This window comes from Tyto alba, unplaced genomic scaffold, assembly GCF_018691265.1.
Source record: "Tyto alba isolate M040663 unplaced genomic scaffold, T.alba_DEE_v4.0 Super-Scaffold_39, whole genome shotgun sequence".
In the NCBI taxonomy this organism is placed as follows: Eukaryota; Metazoa; Chordata; class Aves; order Strigiformes; family Tytonidae; genus Tyto; species Tyto alba.
The window spans coordinates 6,386,975-6,410,717 of NW_024881314.1; the positions used below are offsets into that span (position 1 = coordinate 6,386,975).

Genomic DNA, 23,743 nt, shown 5'->3' on the forward strand with positions numbered 1-23,743 from the left:
GTAGGCATTGCTCATTAAATCTGCATCTACACCTCTCAAAGGACTGCAAAGATGTTGGGAAACAGACCATGTTACTGCAGTAAGCGCTTAGAAGCTTGGAACTTATTGTGCTATTCATGAGCGGTTTTCACTGTCATTGTGTTTTGAGTGCTATAGTAGCAGAGTTACAGGTACATTGGTGAAATATTTCTAATTTAGCCGAGTCCAGGTATGTGCCACTTTCTCACAGATTGGGTAAAATGTCTGTGTTTTTCATACTTGCTGTATTTGTGTGTTGGTAGTATCATAATCAACAGCTCTTCCCTTTTATAATGTCTTAATGCTGGACATTAAACCTATATATCTGTAACACTTCATTTCCCACCTCCATTTACATGTGTCACCTAAGATACCTTTGCTTTTCCTTCAGACCACTTTCTCTGTAATATGTAGTACTTCTTTTTGTCCTGTCTGCAGTGATGACAGTCTTTAAATAGACTAGATCTACAGATGTTACTTTTAGGCTTTCTCAGCTTGAATGTACCTTTGTCTGAAGAGGCAGTGCTTTGTTGTGCAAGTCGAAAGGGCATTGTGCCAGTGTGGAATTCACTTTCTGTATGTTTCAAATTGGTGGTGAGAGATGCAGAAATCCAACTAGCAGATAAGAATTCTCATTTTGGCTTCTTTATTACTCTGATTTGGAACTGATGGGATCTCGTTAGCAATTCCAAACACATCAATATAGCCAGAAATAGGGCGCTCCCATCTTGTTTCTCTTAAGCTTTTCTTTTCTTTAGTAAAGTGTTGGATCAGAAAGGTTAAGTTGTTGTTGATTCCAGGTAGGATTTAGTTCAAGTTTCTTTCATAGTTGACCTATTCATATCCCTGTTAGGGAAAAGGAAACTAAAAAGTGGATATTACATAAAGTGGAAATGAGATCTACCTCTACTGGTTTTACAGAAAGAAACACTTCAACCCTTCTGTGTTAGAGCTGGTCTAAATGGGCACAGCGAGGAGTGGAAATTCAGTAATGTCTCCTAATATTTTGTATTTGTGTATTGATTTTCTGTTGTCTAGTGATATTTCATGGTCTAAAAGCGAAGTCTAAATAAAAAATGATTTTAAATAAATCAGTTTCAGTAAATGGCTGTATAGGCATTCCTAAAATGAAATTAACCTGATTTGTATTAATTTAGACTGTTTATCTGGAAGAGGCTAAGTTGAACCTAGTAAACCCAGTTTAAATTTATCCAATACAATGTTTGAGCATAGACAAGAAGAGTGCCTGCTTTACATCTACATTTTTTTCCCCTGTGATTTACAAGAGGCAAATACTATACTCATGGAGATTTGCAAAATGAAGGTGCCATGTAAAATAGCATCAAGAAAATAAGAGATTTTTTAAAAGTTCCCAACTTAAGAAAATTAAATGAATGGGACAAGAGTAGGACAAAATGCTCTTTCATGTACAATTAATAGACATGGTATTCCTAAGCATGAAACATGTCATTGTGGTAATAATTATCAACGTGCCAGTGATCCTGTATTTGTCAGTAGCACAGTAGGACTGATCCTGATCTATAAAGATGCAAGACAGTAAATTTATCAGCAGTCCATAATTTAAAGTGGTACAAATGAGAACTGAAGCTCCTTCACTGAGTACTGGAAGTCTTAAACTGTGCTTAATTCTTCTATGAGTCTTGCTTCCGATCCCATTAAAACTGCTGAAGATTTCGCCACTAACTTTTACTCTACCAAACTTGTACTGCAGTGACTTTCACCTAAGATATTTCAAATTTTAGGCAGTTTGAGGTCATTTGCTTTCTTTCCTGAGGATAATTTCCTTTTCCTCTTCACCCTCTGTCATTGCTTGCACCCATTTCTTAGTTTTGAGTTAGGAGAAAGGACAGGAGTAGACCAGTAAAGGGGATAAAAAGTATTTGGTTGTGAATAGTGGAATAAAAGAAGAGGGGAGGAATAGATAAAGGAATGAGGATATAGACTAACAGGGAGGATGCTGGCAATGGAAGGTAGCACTGAGATTCGGTGTTTTATAGTGCACTTTGCCTGAAACAGATGAGAAGGAGCATTGATGACAATCTACTTTCCTAATTGCGTTTGGGTTTAGTCCTGAACAAATAAGAGTTGGTAGCTTCCATAGGCAAAAGACAACCTTTTTGTCTGAAGATACATATATAGATAGCTTGACTGTTCAGTCATCAAATCCTGATTTTTTTTTTTTTTTAAACCTTAACTTAGAGCACAAAACCTGTCAGAATCCTTGAAGACAAAATTGTTAATAACTTAAATGCTGAAGTTCTTCACTCCATAGCTGTTGACCTTTGAGGAGTCTGACTGTTTACTGAGATTATTTCATTAGTATTTGCACATTGACTTCCTGCCAAAAAGTCAATCTGCTTTTCTTTTGCACGGTTTTGTTATTTTGAAGGTCTTCAGCTGTGGAATAAGATCTACTATGTAACAAAGAACTGGCAGAGTTGGAAGCTTTACAGTAAAAACCTTCCCAGGTTAAACTCGTGATGCTGAAATATTATGTGTTTTATGTGGCCTCCTTTCCCTTGTGCCTTACACAGCTGTTCCTGAAGAAGGGCAACAGTTAGTTTTAGTTCCCACTGCCCCCAAGAAAATGCTCTACTTGTTATTTACAGGACGGAATTTATACATCATTTGAACTCAGGACTCAGATTTTGCTTTCATTCTTTTATCAGCCTCAAAACAGTTTTTAAAAATTAAGTTTATGATGAGCTTAATGATCTCTCTCATAGAGTTGATTAGTTATGATGTAAATGACAATATGGGTCTCATATCATGTTTAGGCGCTAAGCATTTCTGCATTGTTGAAGACACTTATACAAACTGTCTAAAATAACATGTAGATGTCACAATGAAAAAAGCATGAGGAAAGGCTATATCAGAAAGGGCTGACTCGAAAGCAGATTAACTCCCAGTGGCCACCAGGAAAATGTCAGTTACTTTCTAATGCAGGATTATAAAGGAGGCAGATGGATGTACACCATCTCTTCTTTTTTCTCTTCTTTCCCTAATTTCCTCCCCAAAAGGAGAGGACGGTCAAAATGTCACCTGGCAAAGCTTCGTGGAGCCAGCAGCTTTCTATAGGCAGTTAAAGATATCTGAACTATGAATGTCCTATTTATTGAGCCTACAGGGCTGAGATCAAATTTTGTATGATAGAAGGAAATTGATGAGCCTGTCAAATACTTAGAGCCTGAAGGATGAAGGTATGTTTTATACCTTATCATTAGACTTTGAGTTCCATCCTTTCATATACTGGCAGGGCCTGCATTTTGCAAGGGATGGACTAAATTACTTCTCATGTTCCAGTCCAGTGGAGTAAACAAACAGCTACATTCTGCAAATGTTGCAGATTCAGGCTCAGTTTCAAGGAGAGCCCAATTAGAATCATATGAAGGCAGCCTGGCCTGTGTTCCTGGGGTAGGGCATGCATGACTGTAGGTATTTATCTAGTGCCTGACAGGATGGAGCTCTCCTCCTAATTGGAGCTCTTGGATGCTACTTCAACCTAAATGATATTGTGTACTGTAAGTCAGCACAGCTCCACTGATCTTGCTAAATATACATTTGATTTGCAGTAGCTGTAGGTTGTCTCTTCCTAGAGATGAGAGCTGTGGGCCTTATTTTGCTCTGCAGGTAGTAAGGGAACTCAAAGCAAGTGTGAGAAGGCATTATTATTCTCAGTTACTCCCAGGTTAATACAGTGGAACCTCTGGCTCAGGAGATTCCTAAACCTCTAGCTGTAACGTCTGGAAGGTTTTAGATGAGGGATCTCTCTTTGCTGCCTATTTCTGTGTTCTTTTTTTCCAGCATTTTTGCTCCTGACTGTTTCTGCAGACCAACAGTTCCCAAACTTGTTTGCCCTTGCATCCAGGGAATGGGATAATGGGGGATGGAGCAGCTCTGAAAATCCTTTGCCAGAGAAGAGAGGAGGGTGTAAAAGATCTGGAACAAGAGGTGTCCATGGATGTTAGGAGCTCAGAGCTCTACCACTGCTTCACAGTCTTCCCTTACTGGTATTGCTTGCTTTTAGGACCTTTGCTAAAAAGCACGGGATCAGCTCAGTACCTGTGGCCCTGGGCTCTGTCCTTGCTGAGTGCAGTGCTCACCCCTTTCCTCAAATTTCTTTTTACGGCTGCAACTGCTGGTCCAGGTACTCGCTTCCACAGAGATATGCCCTCTCCTACTCCCAGAAGCTCTTCAGTAACCCACTTGTAAAGGAAGCTCTCATGTCTCATCTACTGGGTTCTTCCCAAGTTGTTTGATCTGATCTGTTGTTGTATTTTCATATAAATTACATTTACATTTATTATGGTTGCAAATATTATGCAATTTGTACACAGATGTATATCACATCACACACATACATATATTTGCATATATAAGTGTGATAAAAATAGAGTCAGCATCTGAGAGAAACAGATTTCCTTGATAAGGTTAAAATAAGTTACAAAGCCTACATCTTTATCAAATTAAGTGCTTTGGGCTGGATTTTAGTGTCTGCTATAACTGGGACTGACTGGCTGGGCGAAGACAGCTGTGCAAGGTGCTGGGGTGGGGAGACAGGCAGACGGTGCGGAGGAGATTGCGCTTCAGTGAGGTGCTGTGGAATGATGGAGGCAGGGAGAAGGAGAGGAGAAAATTAGGTCTGAGAGCCAGGTAGGTATGGGGAAAAGAGAGGAAAGACCTAACCTTGTAATCACTTTGGTAGATACAAGAATTATATCACTTAGTAAAATTTTTTTTCAGCTTTATTAAAAAATAAGAGTAGGGGTGAGGCAAGTGAGGAATTCATACGCACTCACAATCTAAAGTTATCTTAACACTTTAGCAATACCAGAAATATGATTGCCTGTGCAAGAGTTGTGTGGGGAAAGACTGATTTAGCACGTTCTCATTTAATGGCAGAGGTTGTGGGACACAGTGAGTGAAGAAGGGGATTGCAGGAAGAAGATTGTCACAAACGAATTTAAGGCTTCTCTAGAGAATAGAATTTTATCACTGTCTCTGCCAGAATTTGTGTTGCTTGGCAACACACTTTAATCAAACTTTTCAAGCGTGGTCACTAATTGTATGTTTCTTGTTTCCCTTGAGGTCTGATTTGCAGAAGTGCTGAGCAGTTACAGCTAAAACAGGTCAATGGGAGAAATGTTTTGTATGTATCAAGTACTCTGCAAGGCTAAGTACTGTCTGTACACTAGGGTTACAAATTGGCTAATAAAAGCTAGAGAATATCTTTCTCTGATGCTGGCATTCATTTGCACATTTGTAGAAAAGGGGCACCACCTTTTGCTGTCTGCACAGAAGGGTGCAATGCCCAGAGATACAGCTTTGTAATGACAGCAGTCCTCTTGTCTACTGTGGCTTAGACTGAAGTTTGGAAACCTTCTCCTTTCTAAAGTCTGGACAGGTCTTTTTGATATTTTTTTGGGGGGAAAGAGTAAACATTTAAATTAAATTAACCTTATTTTTGTCATAAGGTAATGCTAATGTGACTGTGGGCCACACGTAATGAGGTCACTGGCTTCATGCAGCCCCTAAAGTGCTTCTTAATCTGTGCATTGATGATCATAGACCATCTAACCCTCCTCATGCATGGAAGACTATTGAAGAGTTTCTATATTAGCCTCTTCTAAAAGGATACAAGTTGTGTAGGAGGTAAGTAAAACATGTCGTGTTTTAATCCATTAGGATTGACTGTGGTTCTTAATTCAAAGCCTAGAGAAATATAATTTATTTAAATAGTACTTTCTGTTTCTATAGTACCTTTTACTTAAATATCTCAAAATGTTTTTCACTAACTGTTACACAGAAATAAAGGGATGCTGCTGCTGTAGAACCCTCTTTGGGTAGGTCAGAGATGGTTGACTCATAGCTCACTGCCAAATCAGAATAGTAGGCTTTGCACTGCATTTCATGGCGATAATTGCCCAGACAAACTATAAAGCAATGAAAAATCTGCCTTCAGGGTCCTGAGGCTTCCAGGTCCAAATCTTGTATGGTTCTTAATGCAGATTTATGTGAGGCAGGGCAGCTTACAGCTAGCTGATACTTAAAGTTGAAATGGTGTAAAATGATGCCAGTTTTTTATTATGTTAGTTAAACCCAGTTCAAATGTCTGAACATTTTAAGTGGATTCTGACACCATTTATGTTGAGTTATGGTTGAAGTTATGTTTACAGTTGTGATGCTAACCTGACTAGTACTGTACTGGTTTCTGTTGACTGACTTCATATGAATTGATGGAGCCTAGTTTGCAGACAAGACTTAGACTTCTTTGTGAAACAGTGCCAGGGAGAAGGGTAGGGGGTATTATATGATGAAGAAACTGTTTTAATACAAAATACCTCTTCAGAGTGATAACTGCCCTAAGGAAATAGGACAGGGTATGTCCCTCATGTCACTTAGTAGTCAACCCCATTTCACAGCAGCACTTGTGCACATGATGCCACACTAAATTCAAGAATGTGGCTGAATGCAGATGGAAGGAAAGTGGTGCTATTGTTTAAGAAGGCATTTGGAGGGGTTTAATATATTCCTTAGTATGTATTTAGCATTTCTTTGTAATTTTTTTTAAACCTGGGGTGAATGAAAAGTTGTTCAGGGGGAAGAGAAAGATTAGCACTTGAGATCAGCAGTGACATGATTTTAGAATTGTTGTGCTTTTTGATACATTTAAAATTAGCAAAGCTTCTGGATCACCTTGACACTTACTCAAATTACAGCAGTGCTATCTGGCTTACTGCTGTGTTTAATAGCAATGGAATGGTTAATGCCAAACATTTTAATGTGTACTCACACTCTGATCTGTAACAAGTCTATAATTGTGTATTGAAAATTCTTTAAAGACGTATGATGAAAAGTGATTAGTGATCACTTCTAGATTATTGACTTAATTTCCAAAATGGAATGCCTAGTCTTTTGGGTTTTCGTTTGTTTTAATACTCAGTAATGTAGCTTGATGGTCCACAAAGCTTTACATGTTTTTTTTTTTTCAACTCTTTGACATAGAATAGCTACCAAAATAACTAAAGGGAAGAAAATGTTGAAATCATTATGTGGTAAAGGTAGTTTGCTAAATGCCAGTCATGCTGAAGTGTCATTTTACTGATGCCAATTTCACAAAAAAGTTTTGCAATTGAATTAATTAAATACCACCCAAAGGAGAAAATTTGTTCTTTTACTATGAGCTGTTTCTGGAGTAGGGGAGAGGGAAGGGTGTAGATCTCCTTTCAACTCAAATCCAATCTGCTGTTATCCCTACGAAGACTGTTAGAATGAATATTGCCCTATGACTGCTAGGATAAATACTGAGAATTATTGGATTGTCTTTGAAGAAAAGCATATTTTAAGAAAGCATGAACCCCAAATTGATTATTTTTGTTTGAGTAGTCTTCTGTTTTTTTTGAGAGTAAGCAGACCTTACTTAACATCCTCTGATATTAAGGAAGTGTTTTGTTTACTGTCCTGACATCTCCCACACACTCAGTCTGCTTTCTCACGACGGGAAATAATGAGAAGAAAAGGCGAGTGTTTGTAAAGTAAATATTATCACCATTAGGTGAATCTGATGATGGCATAGCCCCACATCTAACCAGCTGAGCTGTGTAGCAGTAGTACAAGTCCAGTGTCACATTCTTCATATCTACCTTGGGTTGCAGTTGGGGAAATCACAGTTAAAGAAATCCATACTCAAAAAGAAAGGTTGCAATACAGATGGGTAACAAAAAACTTGTATTTGTTCTGGAACCATATTCAGTGCATATTTAAAGTCATCAGAATAATTCCTATCAGTTTAGATGTTTTAGAATGCACCTAGCGTAAGCTGCTATGAGAGCATCGTTTATCAAAATGTTGTCTTCTACGGAGTGCTGCGTCAGTCTTGTTAAATGTTACTAATCTTCACTCATACCAGAAAACTCTTTGAGTTACATGGACTGCTTGAATTACTAAGAGTTACGGACTCAAGTTCCTTATATATGATGATGTACCAGTAAGAAAACCATAAACATGCATGAATTTGAGAACCAGGAGGTGAAGGCAGGACATGGTTAAACATTGCAAAATGGAGACACATACAGAAAGGATTTGTCCTGGAGTCTGAAGGTCAGTAGAACAGTTTCAGGCAGGTGCAGCCACGGTTAAACTGTGTTCTCCAGCCAAATAATGGGGTGTTTCAATTTCTTGAATAGAGATGATATTTTGTATTTTGTACTGTTTCTGCCATATGACCTCTATAACTTTTTAGTGCTGCAGAAAGTACAAAAAAATAAATAAGAGCAGTCTTAACAACATATTGCTGCACAAAGTTGTGTTGGGGAAAATACAAACAGATGCCACATACACAGTACCATAAGGATTTAAGAAAACACATGATTCCTTTGAGGTATGTGGCTGGATCAACTCCAAGCATGTGTGGAAGGGTGGGGTTCAGTCTCACTAATGTAAGATGAGTTGGCATCTTCTGATACTGAGCTTAGTTTGCTGTGTAGCTGAGTGAAAGCCTGGCTTTGTAGCATGCCAGCTACAGTGAACGTGGCCTGGTATGAAGTTGAAAGCTGTATAAAGGACTGTGGTGTGAGATCCTTTCCATTAATTCAGTTTTGTCATCCAATTTTGACCCTAAGCATCTGTCTAACAGGGCTCAAAATCAATTTTACAGAGTCAGTAGTATTGTTCATTGCATAATTGTATGGTCACCCAGCCAGATGTAGTGGACTTTGATTTCTGTGCATTGTTCATCAGCCCTCACTGGGTTTCCTCGGTGCTTAGTGTAGAGTTTCATGAACAGCTAAGGCAGGCATTTATGCAAAAGGGAGAACTAAAACATGCAGAATTCAGTCAGTTTCTCCTGGCTACTACTGTGACAATTGTAATGTCTGTGAGACTAATGTCAAACTTTCTTAATTTTTTTTGGACACAAACAAAAGGTTGTTTGCTTTAGGTTAAGTTCTGCATAAAATTTGGGGTGTTCCAGTGGGAAGATCAAAGGACTGGAAGCAACTTACTTCCTACAGAGTCTGACTTCTGCGTGCCTTTCCGCCCATTCCTTGTCTACTTGTGCTCCTCACAACTCAGACACAAGCCAGTACTGTGTACTGTAGCTAGTATGACCTGCTGAGACATAGAACAGTCTATATCCACTTGGATATATATGCCATGTGTGACTTCAGGCAAATCATAGTAAAGGAAAAGATAAGTCAGTTGTCAGTGGAATGTGGCTGATACTTTTCTTTCAGGACTGCAGATGCTTTGAAGGGGGCAGTTTCGTTGGCCATGCCTTTTTCATCTGTACCAGCAACCCTTTCTACATACCTAAATCAAAGGCTTAAGTGGCAAAGGCTGAAGTACAGGGAAGGAGGCAGGTACAGGACACAAGCATTTTTGTTACATACTGTGTTTATGAAATAGATCTATAGGTCTGCATATCCCAGTGTTCTCTGTTTCCACCTACAGTGCCCAGCATATGTGGAAGACTCAGCAGGCATTTATTTGTGGATAATCAGGTATGGGATGTCTGTGTCTCCAGGGTATGTAGTGCGTTCTTCAGGCAGCTGCACAGCAGTGAATTTTCCAGGGTTAGCCTGAATCATTCTTTGAAGCATTCACTGATCAAAATTGAATACATTAAGAGTCCTAACTGAAAGAAACAAAGCTTCTCTGAATTGGCCTGAATTCAAAGACATTTCCCCCTATTTCTGATGTTCTGAAAGCTGTTGTACTGGGGCTCTTGGACTTACTGCTTTTGGAGTATATTACTTTGTACTATTGCACTACGGTGGTTCTGTTTTCTAAGTTGAATATCAATACATATCAATAGACTGGCAACTGTTTAGCATTTTTATAAGCTCAATTATATAGGCAATGAGTGTTATTGACAGGTTTTCTGTACTGCTGTCATATTCAGTAGTTCACACAGTAGTTGGTAGGCAGCTAGGCTTTCTGGCTAAGCTACTGGAGTGAGCCTAGCTGCAGTTTGTCTCCAGAAGTTCTGCTGCATAAAGTGTGCAGGAGGCAAGGCTATCACAGCTCCTAAGATTTCTTTTTTTTTTCTTTCAGTTAATGTCTTGGCCAAAGATGAAACATTGAATAATAAAAAGGGTTAGCAGAGAAGTAGACTTTTAGGAGTCTTTAGAGTAGAGGTAAATATAAATAAAATATGGAAGAAACCTGGGTAACAGGTGCCATGCTGTCTGGTTTTCAAAAGACTGGAAACTACCAGGCCTCTCTGCTTTAGATATGCCAGGCTGATAAGAAGGGAAACATACACATTTAAAGTCTACAACTTCCATTTCCAGTCCTGGGTTAGTTTTACCCTCGCTAAAGAAATAAAATATTTCTTCTTGCTACAGGCAAGAATAAAAGACTGTCTGAAACTTCTATGGATTTTGACTTGGAAGAAACGACCACACAGATGAAAAGAAGGAAAGCTAGGAAATCCCTGATGAAATCTTTGCAGTGGCATATTTCTCCATACAGTTCCCTTGAACTAAATACATTTTTTAAATTCTTACCTTTGGTGGGGTTTTTTTAATTTTTCTTTTATCTGTGTCCAGAGTCTCATCTCTCAAAAGACAGGGTGAGCAAGCTGTGAACAACAGATACCCAAATGAAGGTGGATGTTTTCCTACCTGGGATTTCTGCATCAATAATTTAGAAAGAGAATAAAATTCTAGAACAGCAAAGTGAAGCAGGTGCATGCATCACAGCTAATATGAAACATCTTCCATTTTAACTTCAAAACTAAACGACAGAGAGGAAAGCAGCAGATCCATGTTGCTGCTTTTGACTAATGGCTAAAGTAGTGGCTGAGAAGGATGAACAGGGGGCATCTTTGCAAGGACCAAGAAGCCAAGAAATTTAGTAGGGTTCAGAAGGATAAGCTGCTCTCTACAGTCGCCCAAGGTAGACAGAGCTGCATCATTTCTAGCCAAAAATATTGTTGGTTGGGATAGGAATAACAAAATAGCAGCAGAGTGCCAGAATAGCACTGCTGTCTCAGGAATCAGTCCAGAGAGGGGGGAGGGTATGACTTCTTCCAGGATCAGTAGGTAAACACAACTATAGACAGATGGATGATAGAAGTAATCTCTGAGGGATATTCCACAGAACTGCAGGGAAGCAAAAATGGTGGGGGGAGGTATGGAGAGTGATTTGTCTCTTGTCAAGATTGGGAACATGGCAAAGTAATAAAAAAAAAAAAAAAAAAAAGTTGACAAGTGGGATAAACAAACAATGCTTCCAAACTAGTGAAATTTTTAGGCAAGTCTTTTTAAAATAGTCCGAAATAAACCAGTAAAAGCTCTATGTTCAGGTATTTATATAGCTGTCATCACTGTAATATCTAAGCAGTAATTAATGAATTGGAACATCAATATAATACAACATGGCTGGCAACTGAGATGAATAAGACGTTCTTTTCTCATCTGTCTTGTCTTATCCTGGCAGCTGATCTGACTAGAATGATTTTTCTCTCTTGCTGCTCCTCTGTGCCTCCCCTGAAGTTCAACTTTTCCCCAATTATTTCCCATCTCTGATTTTAGAAGTCTGCAGAAACAGCTGCTTTTCTTCACTTTTTCCAGGTTTGGATAACCTTTCACCTTAACGTTGATGGCTACCATGGGATAAATAGGTAGTAGTGAAATAGGTGCTCCATTTTATTCATAGGGGTTGACTCTTCATTATTTGGGATACAGGGACATAAGTGGATTGAGGTGTCAATAAGACTTATTTATTTTCTTCTCTACTCTCCTAAGCTGCTTCTTGTGCTGCAAATTAAATTTATGCAAAGTAAGTTAATGCTGGTGATACACAATGTTCATGTTTGTCTTGTGGCCAGTTTAATACTAATGGGATTCTGAGATACACACTTTGTTTTATTAAATGATTTGGGGTTCACTAATGATGTAATGGGTAAGTATAATGTGACTTTGCAACCTTGGATAACTTTTTATGTTTCAGGGCCAGAGTCTCTGCTTGCTTTTTGGGGACTCTAAGAATAATTTCTTGTTGAAAGTTTCTCTAACTTGCCCCAACCATCTCAGAAGCAAATAATCCTGGTTTAGTCCCTCTTCTTGCCTCCAGTAATATACATTTATTTTCCACAATTTTTCCAGCAATGTGAGTGAAGGAAATGTATATAAAAGCCCTGTATTGTTAACATGGACCTTGGAGTTTTTGATTGCCCATGGCATCTCATTGTTTGGTAGCACACAGAAACAAACCCAATGATCCTAACTTTTTTTGACAGTTTAAAAGTTAATGAATTCATTGCTATTTAAGATTCTTCTGTACATGCCATGTATAGTAATGGTAATATGCATAAACTGGGCTCTTTTGAAAGTCTGCATGATGTAGAAACATTATTTTGAGCAAGTCAAGATCCGCTTTAGTCTGAAACAATACTTTATGTTGAAAAATACATCACAATCCTGTTAACACCACCAAAAGGACTACTGCTTACTGGAAGAAAGGCTGTCACTTATCAATTCAGAAAAATTATCTACAAAGTTGTCGTTTTTTTCCCCCATTCTGTTAAGAAATGTCTGGTAACCATGAGTCAGCTATCGCTAAAAACCTTACAAACTGAAGTGGTGATGGTGAAGAGCAATTTCAATGAAGCCACATTATGATGGGTTCAGTTTTCTGTCATGAGGCCACTTCCTGAAATGGATCCAGATTTTGGCTTATCCTCTGATATTAGAGGTCTCTTGATGCTAGGCAGAGCTGTTATTACATGGCCAGAAAAACATTTTTTTGACTTTGTGATCTCAGAAAGTGCCAGGACATAAGGTTTAAGTGCTGAGGATTTAGGTAGTCTAGTGAGCTGTAAGATGATCTGGATTAATGCCCTGACTGTCAACCCCAGGATGACTAGAAATCTAGGTCTCTGAATCTAATTCAGTATAATCAAAATAATTTTGTCTCCCCATTGCCATTAGCTTTTGAATGACCTTGTGTTATTTGTTGAAATTTTTTTTTTTGTTTATATGTAGCTATATTAGTCAGGAGAAAATGACTCTTCCTGTCTCAGGAATGTGCATCATTTTGTGTTGACTAAAATTAGAGTAATGTAGGTACAAGACCTACAGATTGTTATTCATAGTTCTGCTGAGTTTTCAAGGGAGATTGAAGGCAGCCACCTTCCCTCTTTTTCAAGTATGTCCCTTTGTTAAGATTGTGGAAAAGCTCATAATAGTATTGCTTAAGCATCACAAATTCTCTGCATATGATGTAACTCTTTAGAATGTTTCCATATCACGTCCTGGACCACACGTTTTCATGTGCTGAAGAATTCTGTGGGATTTGAGGCTGCTGTGCATTTTGTAGGATCAAGCACCTAATATTGATGCTGTGCCATTAGTCTTGAGGTTAATTGGAAGACCTTTATTTTTTCCCCTTGAGTTTGCCTAAGCAGTGATGAATACTTAATTCTGGGCACAGCTCCCTCATGGGAAGACTGCTGAAGAAATAGTTTCTCTTTCCTACAGCCAAAGATTTGGGAAAAGAAAAAAAAGGTCTGCCTGTGGCAGCTAACAGGACAGTCCCCAACTGTTTGAACTATTACTGGCTGGTAACTTTCTGTTCAGAGAGTACAGAGAGCAACTGGGGTAAGAAACCCAATGAGACGTCAATATTACATGTGCTTCTGAGGAAGGAACTTAGTGGTTTCCTTTTAAAGGAAGCCCTATTAATTTAGCATTAATAATGCATTGAACTTTAAAGGCTCAAGGATATTGAGGCCACTTCTTTGAAGTTGTTGAGTGTCCCCAAACCACATTGAAATTAATGGGAGTGGAGGGCATGCAGTGTGATGAAAAGTAAGAGCTATTCTGCAGTTAATATCACAAGATATCTTGCTGCTTCTTCCTGCATTATTTTATAGAGCTCTTCAGACTTTATATCAAGACATGATTAAACAACTCACTGGAGATGAACTACCCCATCAAACACAACACAGAGTAGGCTGTTGTGTATGCTGACACTCCTATCAGACTCTGGAAGACGTTGAGATGGCCAAATTGTATTAATGTGGTTTAGGACCCATGAAACCCTAAGCATGCCATCAGTGACTGAGATGAAAGGTGCTGTGTCTCTGGCATTACTCTTTGAATTTCCCACACTGTTTGCAATCAGTATTATGCTCTAATTGCTACAATACAGCTACGTATTTTCCCCTGCATTAATGTAATTGCTTTGATTTCTTGCAGTAGGTCAGCTTTGATGTAGTTTTGACTCTTGTGACAGAGAAAGGAAAGAACTGTACCTCATTCAAAAGTAACATGAATCCCACAGATATGTATGGGGTCTGAGGAAGCAGAGGCTTGCATCCCTGTTTGGTAGTAATTTGTAGGTAGAACTTTTAGCATTCTTTCATATCAAACAAAGCAGCTCAGCTGTCCCAGATAGCATAGAGATCTATATAGAAGCTCCCCGTCTCTTAGTTGCTTCAGAAATTAAATTTTGCTGAAGAAGAAATTATGGAAAAAGTATTATTTTAAAAATTGAAGCAAATAACATTAAGTGTAACAGTGCGTTAGTATTTCAGACATGTTAGCCAAAAAATACTGGAAGAGGATGAGGTGAATGTACTATCTTTTACATTATGTGGTCTATCTCTTGTGCATGTGTGTTAGTCACATTAAAAGGACAGCAGGTTTATAGGGACATTTGATATTCTACAAATTGAGTTAGGAACAGTATGCAGAGTTTCATGTTAAATTGGGTGCAATGACATAAAATAATTCACCCTGCAGTGCAATCCATCTTTTACATCGGTGTACTTAGGTGATCAGGGAAGAGTGAGTCAAAAATGGTTTTAACTTTTTCTGACTAAAAGCCTTAGACAGAACCCATGATTTTGTTCATTTATTTTAGAACTTAAATAACAGTTGCAAGATTGGGTATATATGCTTTATGGAAAAGTGCTTATTACAAGTTGGGACCCATTACACAAAAGCACATACAGCTTCCTTTAACAGCATGATAGAGCATGCAGCTACCTCGCATGTTCATCTCATGTTCTTCATAAACATTACTGGGAATTATTTCTGCGTACATATAAGCTTATTTAAACTGGTTTTAACTGTTTTTATAGTATTCAGAGGTCAGAAAGCAAGGATATTGTTAACTAATTATATTTCTGCTCTTTCTTCTACAATGGGATGATAACTGGCATTACAAGCTTGTTTTTACAGGTAGATAAGTGAAAGTGCACAGTTCCCTGCAGGATTAATAGCCAAGGAAGAAATGATATTCTGGAGTCCAGCCTGCCAGTTCTGTGCAGTGGCCTTTAGACTGGATATCCCTTGCCCTTTCCCCTTTCCTCACCTTGTAAGATTTGAAATTCTTTAGTGAAAAGGTTCACAAATATATTTGACTGGAAGGGATGACAGTAGTATCTGCACAAGATCCTTCTCCCTGCTGAACAGAGCTGAGATTATACACACTTTTTACTTCCTGCAAACTGAGCTGATCCTAGATACTACCAAAGTCTTGCAGAGTTCTGGTGAGAGAGTGCTGTAAGCAGAATATGCATCCTAGTAGGGGCTTATGTACTTGTAAACATCTTTGTTTATGGTTCTTCAAGCAGCATTTAGTGACTGGACACTTGGTGGGTCTCATAAAAAGCCAACTGCATAGGGACAGTAGATGCTGCTGTTATCTATGCTGTAATGTCATACCACATTGTTTGTCATGACTACCTGCATACATATGAGTCTGCTTGTATGAAATCTCACCCTTTTGACTAGGTTTCTAATTGGAAACTTATCAGAAGACAAAATTACAGTAAACAGAAAATACACAGAATAGTCAAGTCTCTGTGCCTTAGCAGAGTTCCCATGATACTGCCTTACTTTTGCCCTCAGATGTGATAAAAACAGGTCACGTCCATTTTGCTTGTGTTGAATACTGTTTGGAATTCACAGCAGCAGTGAAAGCTTTTACACATGGGGATGGTGGAAGAAGGATTTATGGAATTGGAAAGTATTAACTTAATGAAAGAGCATTTGCATGTTTTGTGAGCAAAATGTTACCCGGAAAAAAAAAAAAAATCTGGCATAGCTGATGAAAGCATTTTACTTATTGATCCTTTTATAATCCTTTGTTTTCTTTTTCCTGCCTCATCATATGGTGATGCATACAATGTAGGCTGTAGTATTCATAGGCAGGCTAGCCTTTCTTGTCCTGTAACTATTCACTTATAAATGATGCTTTATATAGTGCCTGAAGTGTGTGTTGTTAGGTTCTTCTAATATAAAAAGGCTGCATAAAAACATAAAACACAGATGTAGGCTGGGCAGAGAATGGATTAAGAGCAGACCCGAGGAAAAGGACTAGAGGGTGCTGGTGGACGGAAAATGGACTAGGAGCCAGCAATGTGCACTCACAGCCCAGAAAGCCAACGGTGCCCTGGGCTGCATCAAGAGCAGTGTGGCCAGCAGGTTGAGGAAGGGGATTGTCCTCCTCTACTCTGCTCTCTTGAGACCCACCCCACCTACAGTGCTGTGTCCAGATCTCTGACCCCCCACATAAGAAAGACATGGACATGTTGGAGTGAGTCCAGAGGAGGCCATGAAGATGCTCGGGGGGCTGGAGCACCTCTCCTGTGAGGTGAAGCTGAGAGAGTTGGGGTTGTTCAGCCTGGAAAAGAGCAGGCTCCAGGGAGACCTTATAGAGGCCTTCCAGTGCTTAAAGGGGGGACAGGAGATATGGGGAGGGACTCTATCGGGGGGTGTAGGGAGGGTCAATTTAGATTAGGTCTAAGGAAGCAATTCTTCCCTATGGGGGTGTTGAGACACTGGCCCAGGGTGCCCAGAGCAGCTGTGGCTGCCCCCTCCCTGGAAGGGTTCAAGGCCAGGTTGGACGGGGCTTTGGGCAACCTGGGCTGGGGGAAGGGGGCCCTGCCCGGGGCAGGGGGGTTGGCACTAGATGATATTTAAGGTCCCTTCTAACCCAAACCAGTCTATGTTTCTATGACCTTAAATAATAGCTACAATTATGTACAGAATTGTTTTAAACAAACCAAACATTAATCATACAGGGCTCTATCTTCAGCTAATTGCATCTTCTTAGTTCCCCTGCTGTCAGGTCCATTTTATACATGTGTATTCCTGAAAGTGATTTTTTTAGATGAAGCTGTGTTCCGTCCAAAATTTAGGCAACCCATCATTTGGTTTAACAGTGTGCAAAATATCCATGTAAAATGTAGTAATTAAAACTATTTAAAATAATTACAAAGGATGTATATTACATAAGGCTCTGGAAATGGAGTTTAGCAAAAAAAGATTAAACTTTTTCTTACAGCTTTTTTTTTTTTTTTTTTAAGCCATCCTGCACTGTTTTCTGTAGGACTGATAATCAATTAGAACACAAGGTCTTCTGAAACACTACAGGAAAATTCCTCTAATTTTAATTTCTGCCATAACGCACAGCCATCTTAGATTATTTGTCAATGACTGAAGAAGATACGTTGAGAGTGATGGAGCTACTCGGAGTGAGCTATGGAACTCTGAACGGAAAGTCAATCAGTATTACCTAGCTAAGCAGTAGCTTATGCTAGCAGGGAGAGAACCAGGATAAGGCCTATAAAACCAGTAGTCCCGGGGACACAAAGGATGGATATAAGTGAAGATCACACCAGCATCTAATACTTTACAAATAGATCCTTCATTTCCAGTGTTCACCATTGCAATAGCAGAATCGAGGATTTATCTTTCTTGTAGTAGACACTATGCCATTTTTCTCTGAGTTTCTTATCAAAATATTAGCAGTGAATTAATGCCTTGCACTAAGTTTATCAAACTAATGGCTCATAGTTGCAGCTGTTTTTCTTTTTAAACTCATAACTAAGCAGAAAGGGTAACTAATGAAAACGTTATCATGTATTTAATGCCAGGGCAATACTAGCCAGGTTAGCAGAAGCAGTACTCTTAGGATGTAAGTTAAGTAGGGATAAGCATGCTGAGTCATTATTATAGCAATCAAAAGAGCTCAAATCAATAAAATTCAAATTAAAAAATATATTTTTTTTCCTAACTGCCGTGAACCTGATTCTCCACAGCCTAGCATTTTTATTCTGTGAACTGGCAGTAAAGTGAATGGAGAATTCTGATCTGGCAGGATTCTAGTCTTGGCCTATGCTCAGAAGTGAATGACATAAATGATGGCATCAGATACAAGCTTTTCTATCTTTTATTTAAATATAGAAAGTAAATAAGTAATTGTAGAATGACTCGTTTATATCTTGCAAATAAGCATGTTTACTGGGGGGTATTTTGTATTAATTACAGTATTTTAGATTATGTCAGCATTAGCATTCCACAAGAGTAAGACTTCTCTGTGCTGAAAATTGTATGCAGATATTTCAGCTGCGTCATGGTACCTGGTATCTGATAAAATGTTATCTGATGATTTAAAAATAGTTTTACTGACTGAGCAACAGCTTCTCTTTGAAACATAAGCCTACTCATTTTAACCTCTAAACTAGATAGTTAACTGCCGACTTTATGGGGCATTGGTATATTTTGCTGTTTGCATTTACTGTACATTTTTATGATCCTGTACAATGCTGCTTGCCTATACATGGAAGTCACTAGGAAACAAAAATGCACATCATCTTGCAGAATTTAGCCTGTAATTTTACGCTCCAGAATGAGACATACCTACAATAATCTGACAAAATGAAAGCAACACATGTCATATCAGCTCCAAACAAATATCCTGTCTCCTCTACAGCAGCTGCATTGAAAGAGATCTGACATAATGGTGTTATATCAACAGAGCTACTAATCTCAGATACTAGTGATTTCAGTACCGAAGGAGAGAACGCTGTAGCAAATGGAGGTCATTCAATATCCTCTAGCACTTTGGACAAATGTGGTATTTTGGACTGTCCCTACTAATGGCAGAATACAGTGCTGATGCTAAAAATTGCTGTTGCAGAGCTACTCCTGCAGGTAATCTGCTCCTAACAGCAAAGTGTCTGTTCAGCTGGGCCTGTTCATTTTGATGCCTTTGCAGAAACAACAATGTTTCTTGGAAGCAAAAGGCATACTCTAGGTTTTAGTGGGAAAAACAGAAGTCTCTGAGGTATCAGAAACTAAATTTTTTTTAGATATTTAGCCCTCTTTAGAAATAGAGAATTGCTTTCTAGACCTTTTGTCTCCTGGGTATCTTATGTGACAGGCCATGCCAAAAAAAAGGAGCTGCCATGGAGGAGCTGCAGTGTTCTGGTAGGAACACAGGAGTATCAGAATCCACACAGCAGCGTGATCCTTGAGTGGGAGAATTTCAGTGAGAGGTACAATAGTTTTACTTTAACTGAATTATGCTGAGAGAATTTTGCTATTTTCAGTGTCATGAGGTGGCACATATGAAGAATCCTTCCCCTTGGCAACGATTCCTGAGCCATAAGGTTGAACCTGTTTACCCAGGCACAGTGCCATTCTGTCAGATGGGCCCTGATACACCAATTGCAGAGACCCTGTGTTGTATGTGCATCAGGTGTTAGTGTCCCAGATAGGAATCCCAGCAAGGATTGTCCATATGTCTGTTCATTCTAATTTTATATTCCCTTGTTCCATTACTAATCCAGGTATGGGTCTGATTATGTTTCAGAAGTAGAGAACAGGTTTCTTCTCCTTTAATAAGACCTCTTGCCCACTTCCATAACATGGTTTAGGAGAAGTTTTTGGAAGACAGACTTTCCTCCCTGGCCTTACCAGATACCCTCCTTATGCATTCAGATAAATGAAAGACTTTATAAATCTTTTTCTTTTCTAAGCAAAATCCCTGTAGGATCCATTGGAGTAAATCTTTGGCACCAAGCTAGATTTCATATGCACAGCAGAGTGGAAATCTGTGTTCAGTCACACTCCACTATTTTGCAGGATGTTTTGCCTTAACTGGTATAAAACTTTGAGGTTTCAGGGTTCAAGAAAGAGCATGGCACTGGGGATTGTCTCCCGAGCTGCTCTCACAACCACCACCTGCCTTTCCTCTTGCTTTCCTCAGTGACTTCATTTTTCTGTACATCAGCAGTACTCCCAGCATTGCTCTTGCCCTATCTTAGATATTTCATATGGCTATGGTACAACATCTTATTTTGCTTATTGTACTCCTTATTATGTGTTTCATTTTCATGTGTATTCAAGAGATAAGGATCTGATATCTGTGGAATGTGCAGAGTGATGCCAGGTCATGCTCTTCTCTGATAGCTGAAGCAATTGCACAGGCATCCAATTATTTAGTACAAAGCTTTGATAATCTAATTTTCTTGCTCATCTCGGGAAGTCTGTTCCATACTAATGCAGCAGATTTGGAAAAAAAAAATAAGAAAAATCTTACTTTTCCTGATATTTCCTTTGGAATTAGCTTTACTAAGTGTTGGGGTAGCACACTGAAGCAGAGCTGCAGAGCAAGTATCTTTTGATTTTGGTTTAATTTAAACTCTGAATAATGGATTATATTTTTCTTCTGGACATGGCATGGATCATTTAGGTTGGCCACAGAGTAGGCAAAAGGAATAAGTTTTTCAACTGTATATGTTTCTGAGAGCGCTGACAGTAAGCAGTTGCATTTGAAAATACCCATCTCCCCATAAGTTTTCTTAATTTGCCTCTATCTACATACATACTTCTTTCACCCACTTGTAAAATGCAGCTGCCTCTGGTTGGCTGAAACAGCTTTAGCTCTGTATATTACTACAAGATGCACTTTCATGCAATGTAATTTTCTGAGAAGTTTAAGTAGAAGAATGACTGCTGTGCTTTGTTGGGACTCACTTATTAGTATCCTCTGCTATTCCTGAAGCATCCTGAAATCTTTAAGACCTTCTGTTGCAGAGCACAGAGGTGTGAAAGCAACCTGTATAAACCAGTGCTGAGATCCAAAAAATTGCAGTTCAGCCTGAATATGAATATTTTGCTTGTGGGTTGGGATATTTTGGTTGCGGGTTGGGATTTGCCATTTTCCAAATGTTTGTATAGGGCAGTCCAGAACAACAAAGCCATACACAGTTTGAGTTCTCTAGGCAATGATATAAAAGCTAAAATAACAATGATAATGTCATCTGCAATCTGTAGAGTACACAGTGGAATAGTCCTTTCAGTTTAACATGTCGCCATTCAATTAATGGAACGAGCATCAGTACTGCAAGGAGAAATCTGAATCCACACATACCCCATTCAAGTAGTGTGTCTGGATTTCTGGTAGAGCAGAGTGTTGGTCCTTCTGTCACTATGTTTAATTAACTTCAGCTTTACTTTTGTTTCTGCAATTTACAGTCACTTAAATCATAAATATTGTTTTGTAACTGATAGAAGAGTATGTAATGGTCCTCATCTTGTATTCTTTTTAGTCTGAATGTCACATCCTCTTTGTAATTTTTAATGACAACAACAGTTTTTATTATATTGCTGGAAGTTTTCCCAGGGTAATTGTGTCTTTCGTATCTAATATGTGATCTAGAAATGAAACTGCAGCAGAAAGCTGCTAAATCCAGCATCTTCTGTAGCTGCATATTTATGTTAAAAAATTCTTGGACATAGTGCAAGAGATTGAAAGTATCTTATAAAATAAAACCAACCCAAAATTCAAGTTAATGATACACAAGTTAGCTGAGCCTTCTATAGCTCAGTGAAAAATAGTTGCTCTAAATATGAAAATATCAAGGAAAATACAAGTGAAAGAAGAACATATTTGCATATCAGCTCTGATCTGCTATCTTATGGAAATGCAGTGAGTGTTTGTCTTGCTGTGTGTCTGTATGCCCTTTGAAAGTATTTTCAGTTAACAGAGATTTTACATTTTGACCACAAAATCTGCTCCAGTTCTGATTTCCTTCAAGACAAAGAGAAGTAATGACCTTATCAGTAGCAAACTGACTGATCAAGACCTTTCTGCTCCTGGCTTTTCAGGACTTTAGAGAAGTCATTTAAGCAACAGTATCATCAGGGGCAAACGTTGTTACACTTTCAGAATATTGGTTAAAGAAACCTTCCCTTGTGTAACTGCACTGTGCTACCAAATGCAACTGAAAAGTTACATGTTACCTGTGCGTAACAGAACCAGGTATCTTGCCTAGCTACCGGGATGGCTGTGGTGGGGAATAAGTAGTGGGAGCTAAATTGCAGACAGAGACGATAGCTGGAAAACTCATATTCCTGCCTCAGCATTATAGCATAAGCCAACATTTGTGAAGCTATGGGCTAGGCATTTCTGTTCTGGTTTTGGAACCCAGAGTACATGGGATGAGAGGAGCAGTAGCCACAGACATGGCCATTGCCTGTGGTTCACTCTGTCACTTCTTCCCAAAGTGAGAGATTATTGGAGAATTTAGGAAAGGAAGGAGAGAAACTGCTTCTCAGTCCACCAACTTGGACTTAGATTGTGTATATAAGCACACTCTTCTCCTCTGCATTTTTATCCCATACTGAATTTACAGGTGGCACAGAAACCATCAATAGTGCTATTGATCCTCCTTTTCTACCTGAACTTTTATCTTTAGTGATCAGTTCTTCAGAGCTGAGTATGTTTTACTATATGAGAAACAGTGACAAGATCCTATAAGATACAGATGCATAGCATAATTTAATAAATTGAATAAACATCACTTGGGAACCTTAGGAATGGCTTTTCTGTAGATGATGATACACTGTTTAGAGTTTCTAAAGTTTATGTAATGAAATATTTCCTATGCTTTGCCTTAATTTTATGGTTTCTTTGATTATTTCTTTCTAGCTCAACAAAATTCACCAAAAATCCATGAAGGCTGGTGGGCTTATAAGGAGGTGGTCCAGGGAAGCTTTGTTCCAGGTAAGTGTAGTTTTTATTAAATATTTTTTCACTGGAATTAATATAGTTGTGTTTGAGGGAGTTGTTTTCATTTTTTTTATCCATTGCAACAATTTGAAGTACAGAAATACTTAACAACACATTACAGTGAAGCATAAAGAGGTTTTTGTCATTGCGTTGTCCAAACACATTGCTGTCTTCCAGGAAAAAAAATGCTTTGATGACATTCCTGGTTACTCTCAGTAAAACTACCATCATGCTACTTTGTGAATGTATGTATTCTGTGTATAGAAAAGACAAAGGGAGGACTGAAAAGCAGTATAGTTAACTGGATTAATTACTTACCTGATGCATCACTTCTAGATAATCCCACTTCTACAAATCTAACAGCATATTAGGAAAGGAACCTAACCGAAACATGAACCTAACATGCAAGTTTCACTGATTTTTGTTTTGGAAACAAGAAAGAGTGAGCGAAAAAAGATTAAATCCTAACTGGGCTGCAGTAAGATTTAGTAAATGGTAAATAATCATCAGGCAGCTAACAGGCTCTAAATGAGCAACACCAGCTGAATTTGATAGGCAAAAGTGAAATTCAGGCTAGCAGTAGCCTGGCATTGGTCATTATTGGTAGAACTCCTCCAAAACATGTCTATCACTTATCCTAATGCAATATACTCCTTAAGTATCATGCAGTCTGAGTAGGCCTTAGCTTGTTCTTTTTAGCTCTGGATCTAACACATTTCAGGATTCAAGCTCCCTGAGACACCAGTATTTCTTAGACTGACTTTTTTTTTTTTTTTTTTTTTTACTTAACACTTGATCTTTTGTGCTCACTTTTTGTAAATTATTTTATTCTTTCTTTCAAGTGGAATTACTTTGTCAGGTCTTCACTGTTCCATTTGATGAGATG

General features: G+C 38.6%; 1 protein-coding gene across 2 annotated transcripts in view; it reads left to right on the top strand.

Moving 5' to 3' along the window:
* The window catches only part of CA10 (carbonic anhydrase 10), a 208,650-nt gene that overhangs the window by 16,693 nt on the left and 168,214 nt on the right, over positions 1-23,743 (top strand). For both annotated transcript variants that reach the window (XM_042802670.1, XM_042802669.1), the window contains exon 3: positions 22,777-22,851. In XM_042802670.1, coding sequence (XP_042658604.1) covers positions 22,777-22,851 — 75 coding nt within the window. The remainder of the gene's footprint in view (positions 1-22,776; positions 22,852-23,743) is intronic.